The 14,889-nt window shown below is 47.6% G+C and overlaps 1 protein-coding gene across 1 annotated transcript; it reads right to left on the minus strand.

Annotated features, from left to right (window-relative positions):
* Positions 1–227: 227 nt before the first annotated feature.
* LOC123433209 lies at positions 228–12,394 on the minus strand. Its single transcript, XM_045115439.1, has 11 exons — positions 12,216–12,394; positions 12,031–12,110; positions 2,380–2,485; positions 1,852–1,950; positions 1,682–1,747; positions 1,422–1,538; positions 1,052–1,126; positions 851–953; positions 711–758; positions 511–632; positions 228–397 (listed from the first exon to the last, which is right to left on the minus strand). Exons 1-11 carry the CDS (start codon positions 12,285–12,287, stop codon positions 296–298), a joined length of 990 nt encoding a protein of 329 aa, XP_044971374.1. The 5' UTR covers positions 12,288–12,394; the 3' UTR covers positions 228–295.
* Between the last annotated feature and the right edge of the window lie 2,495 nt (positions 12,395–14,889).

A 14,889-nucleotide genomic window follows, 5' to 3' on the forward strand; every position in this document is an offset into this window, starting at 1 on the left:
TGGGCAGACAGGCCTGAATACCCACTGTCTCACGGGCCCGACGGTACCAATGCCCTAAAACTAAATGCATGTAAAACATAGATGTTGCAACGCTGGATGTATTGTCAAACTAAATGCATGTAAAAGATAGATGCTCGGAATCTCTAGTACAGAATCCTCCATGCGTCGGGTGAGTCGACAAAGGGGTTGATTACCGCAAAGTATTCTAGTAAAAAAATGGCTACAAATATAGAATCATGATTTCTCATTTATTGGATATAATTAGTTCTGAAGTTACAGAACACTACCATAAGTGTTACATAGCTGGGCCTTGAAGCCGGTTCACTATTTCCTCTGCTCTAGCTTGTATCTCTTTTATATATTCGACAAGTACCCGTTGCTGATAAGAACCTCCTTCCTGTCAAAAAAAAAGTATGGAGACAAAATTGTGTGAAGGGGTGCTCAGGGAAAGGTACTGACAAGTTAGAATAGTTGCATAATCTGTAGAACTCAGGAGGTTATGAATATTACCGTGCGAATCAAGATTCTCTCAATTCTCTTCTTGGTAACAGCGTAAAATTCTTCAGGTGAAACATCTCCCTTTCCAACTGTAAGTCCATCAAGCAACAGCCTATTCCAGTCATTTTCAGGAGCTGCATTGCGCAAACTCAACATATCAGAGGCGGTGAATATAGGCACAATATAAACAATCTCTTGGGTAAAATCCATACCCTCTATTATCGATTCAAGAAACTTTTCAGGCACTACAACCTCTCCCCCTGAGAATGTCAACACAGGCACTCAAGACTCAACCAAAAGACACAGTTATTTCTCAATATTTGTAGCTGGGATGACATAAAGAAAGGATTACCTTTATAAGCGTAACTACGCTTTTGGAGAAAGTTGGAAGCATATAGTTGCAACACCTTCTGCAGCATTACTTGAAGCCCTGGCTTATCTACATCTTCTTTAGCCTAAACACATGTAAATATTACTAATATCAAGAATAATCCACGTTATATAATGATATAAAACAACTCAAACCTAGAAAGCAATAAATAGTATCACTTACTTGCCTCAGCTGAGCATTAACTTCTGACAGAAAACTCTCATCTAGCTGTCCTTCTTTTTCTCTGTTTGATATTTCCTGGAGATGTCAAGAAGACATTAAAAATCATGTCAGAATATGGAGAACAAGGTAAAATAATAGTATGGCTTAAAATTAGATGTTAACATACACATCTTTGGAGCCCGAACAATTTAGTTTCATGAAAGTAACTGCAGGTACTTCTTTTTGAATTGATAACATAAACTTGCGCAAAGCATGATTGAAACTAAATTATATAAGCAGTACAGATGTCTATATTCTTCCACATATTATCACATTTGACAATTATAATGTGAAAACCAACTACTGCATAGAACAAGAGACTTGTGCTTACTTTTTCCATCAATTTAAGAGCCTCCGGATTTCTTGGCGGCCACATCGCATCTTCTCCTTCATTCATAACAGGACTAATAATTGCCTTCAGAACATCAGTCGACTGTTCAATCTTCTCCTGAACCATAGGGATTAAAATTAGCAGCATACAAAGAATATATAGCAATCATATTAAAAATACAAAGGCTTGAGGAATTCACATCAAGTGGCAGACAGTAGCACTTAAATGAGGAGTTATGAATGAAAGAACACGATTCTTACATCAGTCTTGTGGACGACACGGTCAACTATGTTCATGACATTCTCTGCCAGTTCTTCATAATCTTTCTGAAAAACAGAAGGGAGATGGAGGCAATAAAAGGTGAGAAAATTGAAGATAAAAAAAGACAATAACCGCAATTAGTAAAAAGAAACCAGATGTGCAACCATACTTTGTCATCATCCGATTTGCATAGATCAATTCGAGCAGCCAGCCGAACCCAGAAAGCCTCACTGAACGCTAGAATATTTTCAACCACTATTAGATCAAGCTGCTTGCATGTAAGAAGGCACATTAGTTCTTCATCTGGTACTTTTATGTAAAATGATAAAATTAAGACACTCAAAGATTTGTCAACTGAACAAATCATATCGTACCTGCAATATACTAGGCATACTAATAAAATATAGCTACATATTTGGGCACACTCCGAACGCTCTCAACATACACACACACAAAAAGCCAAATCTGATAGCTCATAAGGATCTCCTATACTTTAAGTAGCTAATCAAATGTCACCAACCAACCAATGCCAAGCTTGGCTACTCGAAGCACATAGTTAGTTGCAGGCCAAAGGTTTACATATTGAATGAACTGATGATTGACAATGAATGTAGTTAACACTGAAATATAGGGAAAGGAATTGTAGCTTGTCGTGACAAGAAGGGTCAGTAAAACTGAAGATATGCAGCATGGCTACCTCTCCGGGATTTGCATCTCTCAGCATATCAATCAGCCTATCCACTTCAATGGTCTTCTTCAAGGATTCTTCAGGACCTTTAACGGCTGCGCATACCAAAGTGTTCCTGTTTTATTGAAACCATAAGTTCTTAACGACAACAGGAATTTCACGTCACACCATCTACTCCCAAGCAATCTTTAATGGAAAAATAAAACATTCGAAAGCAAATTCACATAATGACTCATATATGGTAGTATCAGGGTTCATGAACAAACATAGAATGAAAATACTTATACAACTATCAAAAGTTCCCATGACTAGCAAAAATATTATCACACTTGCTGACCTGTTTAGGGATGTAGGCCCCATCTAGTTAAGTTTCCAAAGTCATATTTATTTAGTGAATGTAAACAATGCTATTACCACTACAAACTTGAAACTGTGTACAGTACAAAAATGTCCCCAGGTCATGTATGCACTGGCGGAGCCTCATGGAGGCCAAACGGGGCCACGACACCCCCTTCCAAAAGTGTAAATATTATTTCACTAGGTATACTAGCAGGCCACACAAGCTGCATCATCACCAACAGATTATAGGGAGGGTGGCCTGTGATGACCAGTAGTAAGATTTGTGGAGTGCTCGGAAGAGGTCGGCTTCATAATAGTTTCCAAGAACGTAGAGCCTTCTATTTTACTTTGGTCCTTAGGTAGCCACCATGAATGGATCATTGTCTTCAAATTGCTCTATTGCTTGCCCTCGTAGCATCAGAAGGAATCTTTTTTCCCTTTCAGGAGCTACATGACCACTCATGGCTGCTGGATGTGAGAGGCGAATTTGTTTAAGAGAGTTAACCGGGATGTGCTTGGGAAGGGAATGTGCGCGTGGAGCTAAGTTTAGACAGAAAAGGCTTGATTAGTTCATAACTAGCCATGTACCTAGTCGGGGGAGATGGCCGCCTCAGGAGGCGGAGGCGGCAGCCGGTGCCCCTCCGCGTCCTGCGATCCCCTCCACATCGCGCCGGAGCCCAACGAGAATGAAGCCCTCGATGCATCGCCCTCTCCCCCGGAGGTCACACCGCCCTTCTCGCTGCGTTCGCGGTCGCCCCTAGTGGCCAGCGCCGACCCGGGCAGGAGACTGTGGTCTGTGCCGGGGACGACGAAGGCTGGCTTCCCTAAGGCTTGCGCGGCGGCGTCTGAGATCTGCGATCGGAGCGGCTCCCACCCTGGCCAGTCCCTTCTGGCGGCGGCGGCGGTGCCGAGCTCTCGTCACCACAGCGCCGGATCTGTGAGGCCCTGCCATGTCCTGGCCGCCGATGGGGAGGGCCTCGGCGAGATCGGGCCTCAGGTCAAGACCGCTGGCGCCGTCCGTGACCAGGCGGTGGAGAAATCTTTACTCCTGCCAAGTGATGTTTCGGGAGATCAGCAGGACGGCGCCGGAGACATGCGGCACTCCATTTTGGACTCCGCCGACCCTTGTACGGAGGGCGAGGGATCACTTGTTCAAGGAGGTGGTCGGAAGATCAGTTTATCCGTTCCCGTCGACGACAAGACCTTCGCGGAGCCGAGGCAGACGTCGCGTGACACCAAGGTATGTTCTGATTTTTCACTAGGCTGTTCTGCAGGTGTTCATCATATCTGGGAGGTGAGGTTCTCGATATCTAAGGATGCATCTAAGGTAGATCAGCGTGGATCGCTAGTTGTTCATCTTTCTTCTGGGTGGGCAACGATTAGAGATGCCGAGGGAGATATTCTTGCAGGTTCATATCTCATGTTTAAGGATCTCAGGATTGGACTAGAATTAGAGATCGATGGTCTGTTAGTTCTGCTCATTAAACCTGATTTCTTCGAGAGGGAGTGTGGGGAGAAGAATGCTTCGGCTCCTCCCCGGGTAGGTGGAAAATTCTGGGTTCTTGCAGATCACAATTCCGACCCAGACATCGAGGAAGAGATTCCTCCTTCTCCTCCGGTACCTTCTCCGGTTTCTCTAGCATCGCCTGCTGGGATATCGGTGGAGTGCAAGATCCAGCGTGATTTTCATTTACCGAGGAAGAAGAAGGATGTTCCGAGGCCGAAACCTTGGATCGGGCCACTTCCTAAGGTTAGCAGGAGTCCAATTTTACTTTCTGATTTTCTTGTTCCGGGTTGTTGGCCCGTGGGAAGGAACCGACGACAGTGTAAACTGCGGACTGCCACGCATGTGCCGCTGGTGATGCAGTCCACAGGAGCTGTGCGGGAGGCGTTTCTCGCGGCAGCAATTGGAGCGGACGGGATGGGTCAGGTGCCGAAAATAGAACTGCAGGCTGGGTATATGGCCCAGCCGGGTTCTAGGCGACCCGATGATGTCCGAGAAGACTGCCAGGAGGAACCGAACTCTGTTGTTTTGCCTATTGCCGATCAGGTCGCTGTCCAGCCCGTGTCGATCACGGCTGTTGGGCAGGACGGTCATCAGGTGGTTACCAAGTCCGCTACGTACTCCCAGTCGGTCTCGAGGCGGCCCGATGATGCCTGTCTAGAGTGCCAGGAGGATTCCTATGTTGCGGATCGACCTGCTGCCGTTTACCAGTCCGACTTGACCTCGCTGCTTCCGCAGGAGGGCCACCAGGCGGTAAGCAACGGCGGCCCGGACTCGGCTGCTCGGGTCTTTTTAAAGACGCCCAGGGTAGGATTCCCTAGACAAAATATCAAGAGGGCGCCGCGAGTACCTTACCCTAGGTCGCTCGTGATGTCCGGCAAAGAAGTCCCAGCACAGGCGCAACAGCGGGCGACGGCGGCCTCGCAGATGTCCGGCAGAGAACCCCCAGCTCAGTCGCAACAGAGGGCGCCGGCGGCCTCGCAGCAGGTCTCCGGGAGCCGAGGACCGGCACCTCGACTGCCTCCTACCTCGGTCCCAGCGGCGGCTAAGGCAGGGGCGGGCGGTGTTCAGGCGGCCTCGCAGCAGGTCTCCGGTAGCCGAGGACCAGCACCTCGGCTGCCTCCTAACCCGGCTCCAGCGGCGGCTAAGGCAGGGGCGGGTGATGCTCAGGCTGTTCCTAGATCGGCCGAGCCAGGAGGGCACGTTGGGCCTGATTTTAATCGCATGCAACCCCGAGGACGATGGGGTCAATGCGTATGGCGCTGGCCAGCATCGTGGTTCGTCGTCACAAGGGGGAGGCCGAGGATATGCTTGGCAGTCTAATGCTGGTTCTGGACAGGGTTTTTCGGGTCCTTATGGTAATTTCGTTCCAGGGCCAGCAGGTCCCAAGAGAGGTGGATATAGAGGACGGTGGGGAGGTCGTGGTGGTGGTAGGAGATTACCGCCCAATGCGGGTCCTGTTGCTGCTGACAAGGAGTTAGCGCAGAAGCCTGCTGATATTCCATTAGTTGGGACCATTGGAGGTGTACCATCTACTGTGGGTGTAGACAAAGATACTGGGCCTCCACGGATAGAAGGGGTAGATCGCCCAACAAAGTGGGCGCGTAAGAAGGAGAAGATGACGTGCTATCGTTGTGGTGAGAATGGGCACTTTGTGTCTGAGTGCTCGGCGGTGCTTTGTGAGCTATGTCTTAAGCCCGCGCATGGATCATCCTCATGCCCTCTGTTGAAGGGTCCGATGCCCGTTATGAATATCTATGGGGTCTGTTCTGAGGAGTTGATGTTCTTTGAGTCCCCTGCTATCTCCACTTCCACACATACGCCAGATGTAGCTCTTATAGGCAAGATCACCGTTGCCAGTGGTAAGATGACTGTTGACCAGGTGGTGCAACAGCTACGAGATCTGGTGTCAGCTACTTTTAGGTGGGAGCCGATTGTGATTTCGGATTCTGTCTTTAAGGTGGTCTTTCCTTCTAAAGAAGATCTAGCCCGTCTACTCAAATTTGGCATGTGCAGAGTTCCAAGCACGAATTGTATTCTGGAGTTCGATGTTTGGGCGGATGATGAGCCTCAAGGGGTGCCTCTGGACCAGGTCTGGGTTCGCTTTTATGGTGCTCCGTCTAAGGCAGTCAATGATTTTACTGTGGCTTGGAGTTTTGGCTCTCTAATTGGTAAAACGGAGCAAGTGGATATGGTGTTCACTCGGGCTAATGGGGCGGTTCGGTTGTTAGTAAGTGTTCTAGATAGTGCACTGATTCCGGAGGAAGTACTTTGGATTTTCGAGGGTAAGAGATTTACCCTACGTCTTGAGATTGAGATTCCATCGGCAGCTGTTCACACAGCGGTGGACCCTGACATTGACATGCCGGACATGGACGGGGATTCCGGTGCTGGTAATGCAGATAAGGGACAGTTTCCTTCTCAGTTTCCTACTGCTTCTGGGTCGGCTGCACTGGATTCGAAGGAGGGGGAGACTGAGCCGGCAGCAGGGGGGATGTGACTCCTGGGGCTCAGCTACGCTTTGGTTCATTCCTGCCTGACGCGGTGCCGGTCAGACTCGGCGATTCACAGATGAAGAGGTCCTTTGGAAAGCAAGCTGCTGGTGCATCGGTGCAACCTTCCTCCCCGGCTGTGGGTCTACAGCCGATTTCTTTGGATCGCTACCTGCTGCAGGTCAGACAGGAGGATGATAGGACAGCGCTGTCTGTGCCGAGTATGGGGTCAGTGCAGGAGGTTTCTGGATTTTCTAGTATATCCACCCAGGCAGGGACTATGGTCGTCGATTCTCCGACAGCTCCGCTGCTGGAGTCACCTCATATTTCTGAGGATGCGGTCATACAGTTTGGGGGTATTCCAGATCCTAAGACGTCGGACCGGAGGGTTAGCGACCGGATTCAGAGCTAGCCAGATGCGGATGATTGGCAGATGGATCGGGCGTCTAGGATTGCAAAATTGAAGGATGCTAAATCGTCAACAGGTATGTCGGTTAATTTGGAGCATTCTATTTTGCAGTTTACATCTCCTGAAATTATTGAAAAAGCGTCAGCCATTGGGGTCTCGCTTGGTAATACGAATGCGGAAGTTGCGAAATCTATTAATGAATTATTAGACCTAGAGGTTGATAGGGCGTTGGATATTGTTAGGAATTTAGCCGCGGTTAAACCAATGACAGATGCGGAGATTTCTAACCTTGGGGGGCTGAATTCTTTATGTCAGAATCTATACCCTATAGATGAGCTTAATGAAGGTCAGGATTCGGTTCTTGATAACACTTTAGGTGACGAGGGTGTTGGTCATAATGACTCCGATGATCATGGTTATATGGACCAGGGTCAAGGGCAGAAAATTAAACGGACCTGGAATAGGAAAGTTTATCCGGTATCTGCTATTCGTAGGAGTGCACGCTTTAAGACTGCTAAGAAATTCTATGATGAAAGATGAGAGGGATTTTTTGGAATAGCAGAGGTCTACGCGACTTGGCTAAAACTAGATTCCTCGCTGAAGCCTCGACGGAGCACAAGCTCGACTTTATTGCCGTCCTAGAGACTGGGAGAGATAAGTTCTCCTCTCAGTTTCTGAGTTCCCTCTCAGCAGGGATTGACTTTGATTGGCACTGTCTACCACCAAGAGGAAGGTCTGGAGGGATATTACTTGGAGTTAGATGTGATACACTCCAGGTTAGGGAAGTAGTGTTCGGCGATTTTGCGGTTAAATTCAAGATTACATCCAAATTGGATGGTTTCAGGTGGGCTCTAGTAGCGGTGTATGGGGCCGCTCAGCCTGAACTAAAATCTGAATTCTTGGCCGACTTAGTTCGCATATGTGATGAACAACTGCCTTTACTGATTGGTGGAGATTTTAATATTATCCGTTGGGCCTATGAAAAGAATAATAACAATTTTGATGGTAGATGGCCATTCTTGTTCAATACTATTATTGAGAGCCTAGAACTACGGGAGATAGAACTCACAGGTAGGAATTTCACTTGGGCAAATTCCCTCCCAAATCAAACTTTTGAGAAGTTAGATAGAGTTCTCACCAGTGTGGACTGGGAACAGAAGTTTCCTTTGGTTACGGTTCGTGCACTCCAAAGGGCGATCTCGGATCATACCCCCTTGTTGTTGGATACTGGGGATGCGTTATACCTGGGTAATCGAGATAGTTTTTCTTTCGAGTCCAGCTGGTTCTTAAGGGAGGGATTTATGGACCTGGTTCACACGGAATGGAATAGGTCTTTGGGCGATTCAACGAGTATACAACGTTGGCAAAATAAAATTAGACACCTGAGACAATACCTTCGCGGTTGGGCCAAGCATGTCTCGGGGACATATGAAGATGAGAGAGATAGGCTCATAAACTTTATCGATGAGCTGGATAGAAAAGCAGAGATCTCTGTTTTGGATGGAAATGAACGTCAACTAAGATTTGAGGCTGAACAAAGGCTCCGTTCTCTTCTCAGAGAGGAGGAGATGAAGTGGGCGAATAGAGCTAAAGTTAAAGCTATTATTCTTGGGGATAATAACACTAAGTTCTTTCATTTAATAGCTAATGGCAAGCACAGAAAGAAGAGGATAGTGCAGCTTGAACAGGATGAAGGCACCATAGTTGGTCATGAGAACCTAAAATTATATATCTCTAACTATTATAAACAGTTGTTTGGTGCTCATCAAGATAGTTTTGTGACTATGGACGAGTACCAGGTAGCAGATATTCCCCAAGTTGGGGAGGCTGATAATGAGTCTCTATCTGCTCCATTCTCGGAGAAAGAGGTGTTAGATGCGATAGGAGGTTTGAAGTGTGGTAAGGCTCCTGGTCCGGATGGGTTTCCGGCAGAATTTTACAAACACTGCTGGCACATCATTAAGAAGGACCTTATGGCTATGTTTGATGATTTGTATGCTAGCAATCTCCAACTCTTCCATTTGAATTTTGGTACTATTACGTTGATACCAAAGAAGGAAGGAGCGTCTCGTATTGAGCAGTTTCGCCCGATTTATTTGCTTAATGTTAGTTTCAAAATTTTCACAAAGGTTGGAACGGATAGACTAACGAAGATGGCACACTCTGTCATGCTATCTTCGCAAACAGCGTTTATGCCTGGGCGTAATATACTTGAAGGGGTAGTGGTTCTACATGAGACTCTGCACGAAATGCACTCAAAGAAACTAGATGGAGTTATCTTTAAAGTGGATTTTGAAAAGGCATATGACAAAGTCAAATGGTCTTTCTTGCAACAAACATTGCGGATGAAGGGGTTCGATGAGGTTTGGAGAAAACACATAGATTCCTTTATCACAAGAGGGAGTGTCGGGATCAAGGTCAATGACGACATTGGTCACTTCTTCCAGACACTAAAGGGATTAAGACAAGGTGACCCTATGTCTCCCATTCTCTTCAATATCGTTGCGGATATGTTGGCTCTGTTGATCAAGAGAGCTAACGAAAAAGACCTTGTTTCTAGATTAGTACCTCATCTGGTGGATGGGGAGTTTCAATTCTACAATATGCTGATGATACGATTCTCTTTATGGAGCACGATTTACTCAAAGCCAAAAACCTCAAACTCATCTTGTGCCTTTTTGAGCAGTTGTCTGGGTTGAAGATTAACTTTAATAAAAGTGAGTTGTTTTGTTTTGGGGAAGCCAAAAAGCAACAACACATATATAACCAGTTGTTCGGATGTGTGGCAGGGGAATTTCCTTTTACATACTTAGGAATCCCCATTCACCATCGTAAACTATCTAATGCGGAGTGGAAATGTATCGAGGAACGGTTTGAAAAGAAACTTACTACTTGGAAAGGCAAGCTTCTTTCTTATGGAGGCAGATTAGTCTTGGTGAATTCGGTATTAACAAGTATGCCTATGTTCCTCCTATCCTTTTTTGAAATACCTGTCGGGGTACGGAAAAGATTGGATTTTTACCGCTCTCGCTTTTTCTGGCAGAGTGATGAGGTTAAGACTAAATATAGATTGGCGAAATGGGATATTATTTGCCGTCCTAAAGATCAAGGAGGATTAGGTATTGAAAATTTGGAAACTAAAAATAAATGTCTGCTTAGCAAGTGGCTGTATAGATTGTCAATGGAAACCAATGGAATGTGGGTGGAAATTCTTTCAAACAAGTACCTGCACTCCAAATCGTTATCGCAGGGGGAAGCGAGACCTTTTGACTCGCCATTCTGGAAGGGTCTAATGCGGGTAAAAAGCTCATTCTACCACAGATCGAGGTTCTTCATTGGAAATGGGGAATTGACTAGATTCTGGGAAGACACCTGGTTAGGAGAATCGCCTCTGGCTGTTCAATACCCGTGGTTGTACCATATCGCCCAACGTCGACAAGTGACAGTTGCGGCTGTATTGCGGGAGATTCCCCTTAATATTCAATTCCGCAGATCTTTAGTTGGGGATAGATGGGTTTCCTGGTTGCATCTAGTTAGAAGATTAATGGAGGTTAATATTTCTGATAGGTGTGATCGAATCTCCTGGAGATTAACAACAAATGGGCTGTTTACGGTTAAATCCATGTATTCCGATCTCATTGATTCAGTACCAATTCCAAAATCAATACATATTTGGAAGGTTAGGGTCCCTCTTAGATTTAAAGTTTTCTTGTGGTTTGTTCACAAGGGAGTTATTTTAACTAAGGACAATTTGGCCAAACGGAATTGGAAAGGAAGTTCCAGATGTTCTTTCTGTCCAAGCCTAGAAAGTATTCACCACCTCTTTCTCGAATGTCCTTTGGCTAAACTTGTTTGGCGATCTATTCACATTGCTTTTAACATCGCTCCTCCTGTTGACTTGAACTCGTTATTTGGAACGTGGTTACAGGGAATTGATGTTCAATTGGCTAAATCTATTCGTGTCGGAGCATGTGCTCTTCTTTGGGCTTTATGGAATAGCAGAAATGATTTGGTTTTTAACAGAACTCATGATATCCAATTCTTGCAGGTTATCTACCGAATTACCGCACTGATCCGCACATGGTCGTTACTAACTCCTGTGGCAGCCAGGGAGCTTATGGTTACTGGGTGTGCCCGCTGGGAGATGGTAGCACAGGGTATCTTCAACCGGTTGGATGGCGGCATATTAATAGGATAGGTGTTTAGTCATCTTGATATTTTAGCCATTCCAGGCTGCGGCGCGATGTTCGCCATGTATCTCTTTTTTTCCTTTTTATATTCTCTGTACTTATTGGATACTTAGTTTGATTAATATATGGCTGTATGCATCACTCGATGCAGAGGCCGGGGCAAGGCCTCCTTTTCGAAAAAAAACTAGCCATGTACTTATGGTATGTTCGCCATAAATTTAGTTATTTTCTCACTCGGGTGTATTCTATTGCCGTGGAACACTAGACATGAATTACACATGTTTCGTGTATATTTTTCTGTTTGTTCAAAAAAAAAAATTGGCCTCCTCTTAGTTGCCCGTCACGCTCCGCCACTGCATGTATGATGTAATCCCTCCGTTCCTAAATGTAAGTTTTTTAGAGATTTCACTAGAATGTTACATAAAAAGCAAAATAAGTAAATTTATACATTAAAATATATCTATATACATCTGTACGTAGTTCATGAGAGGAACCACTAAAAAGACTTATACTCACTTTAGGAACGGAGGGAGTATCTCCCAGTCCCATACAATTTCAGCTAAGCAGGTAACATGAACTGCGGGGGAGGTGTCCATTTTATAATTGGTGAAATGATTTAACCCACTTTAGACAAAATGACGTTCCTTCAAATCGGAGAGGAGACGGTATACACAAAACAAGAGAACCAAACTGAAAGAAAACAGGGAGCAAGAGCACAACACGAACCTCTTCCGACGATGCGCGTGGAAGGCTCTCCTCCGAGAGGAATGCGTAGGGGTCCCCCAGCACCACTGGCGCAGCGACCCCTAGCCAGTACAGAATCGATTAAAGGAAGAAGGTGAACGGCCAGAGAACCCTTGAGTTCGCTGGGGAAGGAGAAGAACAGAGGCGCGAGATGAAGAGGGCGCAACCGCAAGCCGAGGTAGGGACGGAGACGGGGACGGCGGCGGGCGGAGCGACGTGGAGGCGGTGGCCGTCGCCATCTGCGGCCGTGGCGGGAGCGAAGTGGGGAGGGGAGGGCAAAGGTAGCGCGCGCGTCCGCTCCACGAATCCCAAATCCAATCCTCACAATCACAAGTAGTAAAGTGGCCATTCGAGGGCTAGTTTGGTTGGCCTCCCTTTTTTTCCTTCGAAAAACACTACTTGTGACAATTTTAGCCCAAAAAGTGTTTCCTCCTCTTTGTATTACAAAGCAATCAACCGATATAGTCAACAATAGATGGCGGAAGCAATACAATCACATCAAAAATAAATGAAAGAGAAACAACAAGAGAAAAATGTCGACAACGGCGGATCGACGGAAACGAAGAAGCTTCACGACCACTGCGCCCACCGAAGATCTCCCACCAAGCTCCAAGGCTCCGAAGCACCGATACCAATCAACACCTCCAAGAAGGACCGTGACGATGACGACACTGCTACCAAGGGTTTCCCCGGTACGTGACGAGGCAAGAGGAAGGGTCGCCCCCGACGCCCTCCAGGAAGGTCCGGCGGCACCCATCGGCGGCGGCGCGTCGGTGTCGGCCAGGCCGACAGGGATTTCCCCCGATCCCAACCTTCACCTCAGATGCTCCAGAGCCTGCCACCAAACCGACCACCATCTTGCGCCACCGCGGTCATGAAGCCTCCACGCCGTCTCATCACGGCACCAAGAGGTGAGGCCTGCACAGCGGGGAATAGGAGCCGGGACTAAGGGCCACAGCACCGTCGGCACGCGGGAGGGTACAACCTCCACCGTCAACGATGGTAGCCGGCCGGACACAATAGCAGGAGTGTACCAGGCTCGTGGGCCCACAGGCCCGGCCAGGCCCTCCACGCCCGTAAAGCTCCCGTCATCGCGCTGCAGCAGGCACGCCGTCGATGTCGCCCCCTCCCCCCCCCCTGTCCGAGCTACTCCTCCTCCTCACCACACAAACGACAATGAAGCCACGTCGGGGGCCGGCCCGCAAGGATCCAGATGGGGCCCGCATGGCCTAGATCTGGGCCGGGGGCGCGCCGCCGGCCAACCTGCGTCACCACGTCGTCTCATCGCCAAGGGGCCACACCACCGCCTCGCGCGTCGCCGGCCACTGTCGTGGGTCGCCGGGTCATCGTCGAGCCGAGGAGCACCGTCGCCGCCTCCATGCCGCAGGCAGGGAGCCGCGCGCGCGGGGGACAGGCAGACCCGCCGCCGTCAACACCACCCGGCCAAGCGCCGGGGGCGACCGTCGGCGACGGCAGGGAGGGAAGGGGGAAGGAGGGAAGCCGAAGAGGGGAGGGGCTCGCGCAGCCCCGACCACATCCCGGGGAGGCGGCGCGGGGGCTGATCCGAGAGGGGGGAACGGGGAGGGGGAGCGGGGACGGTCGGCGGAGGCGGGGTCCCTAGGAGGGCCTGCGGCGACTGGGGGAGGGTGGGAGGAACCCTAGAGGACTTGTGACAATTTTGAACAAAGCAAAAAAAACTTGGAATTTTGATTTATGGGATTCCTAATAGAGATTTTCCATTCGGTGTCGTTTGGATTAAGGTTTTTTTGGAGGAAACAAACCTGAGGTCCTCCCTCGTGTTTTCGTCTCATTGTGTCTACAATATTTGTGTTTTCCCTCACATCCATAAGATAGTTTGTTTTCATGTAGCTTTAGTTCATGTAGGAATATAAGATTCGTGTCATTTCAATTTTCTACATTGTTTGTATTCCTATGTTTTGAGTTCATGTGTTACGAGAAATTTGATGTTTACCTGGCGGACCTAGAAATTAAATGGTGGATGTGCATACCTTAAAATGTGAGGTATAATTCAATTGGTTTGGATGGCCCTGGAAATCAGCTAATTTGTACATAGTAAAATAATGTTTTCCAAAATTCTGGGTGTGCCATGGCACACCCACCACACCCCCTAGATACGCCAGTGCCGCTCCTGCATACATGAGACATCGATGATATGCCACTAGATACTTTGAAATTGATGGTTTGTCACAATTACCTATGAAACCTTTCTAACTTGGTACTTCTTTGACGAAAATGCTAACAACACAACATTAATCCCAAATTAGAAGTATGGTGGTGTTACATGTAACCAGCAATATGGGTGCAAGTGGGTGAAACCCCAACAAAATGAAAACACACATCGCTACTATTCAAGTTCGAGCGGTCGGTTTATTAGGGACCAAATATTTGGACGACCGGTGGCGTGCCATTCACTCGTCTTGTGATGAACGGCGAGACCACTTGGTTGATAGGCGAACCCATGCTTTGGAAGATCCCTTCGTTCCTCGCCTTCCAAGTTGTCCTCCAAACTTACTACACAAGAGAGTTCCACACCATGCAACCAACTTTGGGCATTGCGGCGCAACCCGCCTGCCATAAGTCCACAAGGGGAGTACGACTAGCGACGGGGAAAGCATGTTAGGAAGTTTGAATTGTTCCAGGATCTCGGCCCAGATTACGTGTGAGAAAGGGTAGTAGGCCAGCATATGGGCGCTGATGTCTAGAGCGGAACGATAAAGAGAGCAGGGTGGATCGTGAGGCCATTCTCGCTTCGTGAGGTTGTCCACCATCACGCACTTGCCTAGCATAGCCAACCACATGAACTCTTTTCGCGAGGTGGCA

Source organism: Hordeum vulgare, chromosome 1H (assembly GCF_904849725.1).
Source record: "Hordeum vulgare subsp. vulgare chromosome 1H, MorexV3_pseudomolecules_assembly, whole genome shotgun sequence".
Lineage (NCBI taxonomy): Eukaryota > Viridiplantae > Streptophyta > Magnoliopsida > Poales > Poaceae > Hordeum > Hordeum vulgare.

Excerpts from the sequence above, each read along its gene's own strand:
- LOC123433209 (XM_045115439.1), bottom strand. The coding sequence starts at position 12,287 with ATGGCGACGGCCACCGCCTCCACGTCGCTCCGCCCGCCGCCGTCCCCG. Across the intron at positions 1,127-1,421 it reads CTCTTAAATTGATGGAAAAA|GAAATATCAAACAGAGAAAA; the intron begins GTAAGCACAAGT and ends TGACATCTCCAG. Across the intron at positions 633-710 it reads TCTTGAATCGATAATAGAGG|CTCCTGAAAATGACTGGAAT; the intron begins GTATGGATTTTA and ends TGCGCAATGCAG.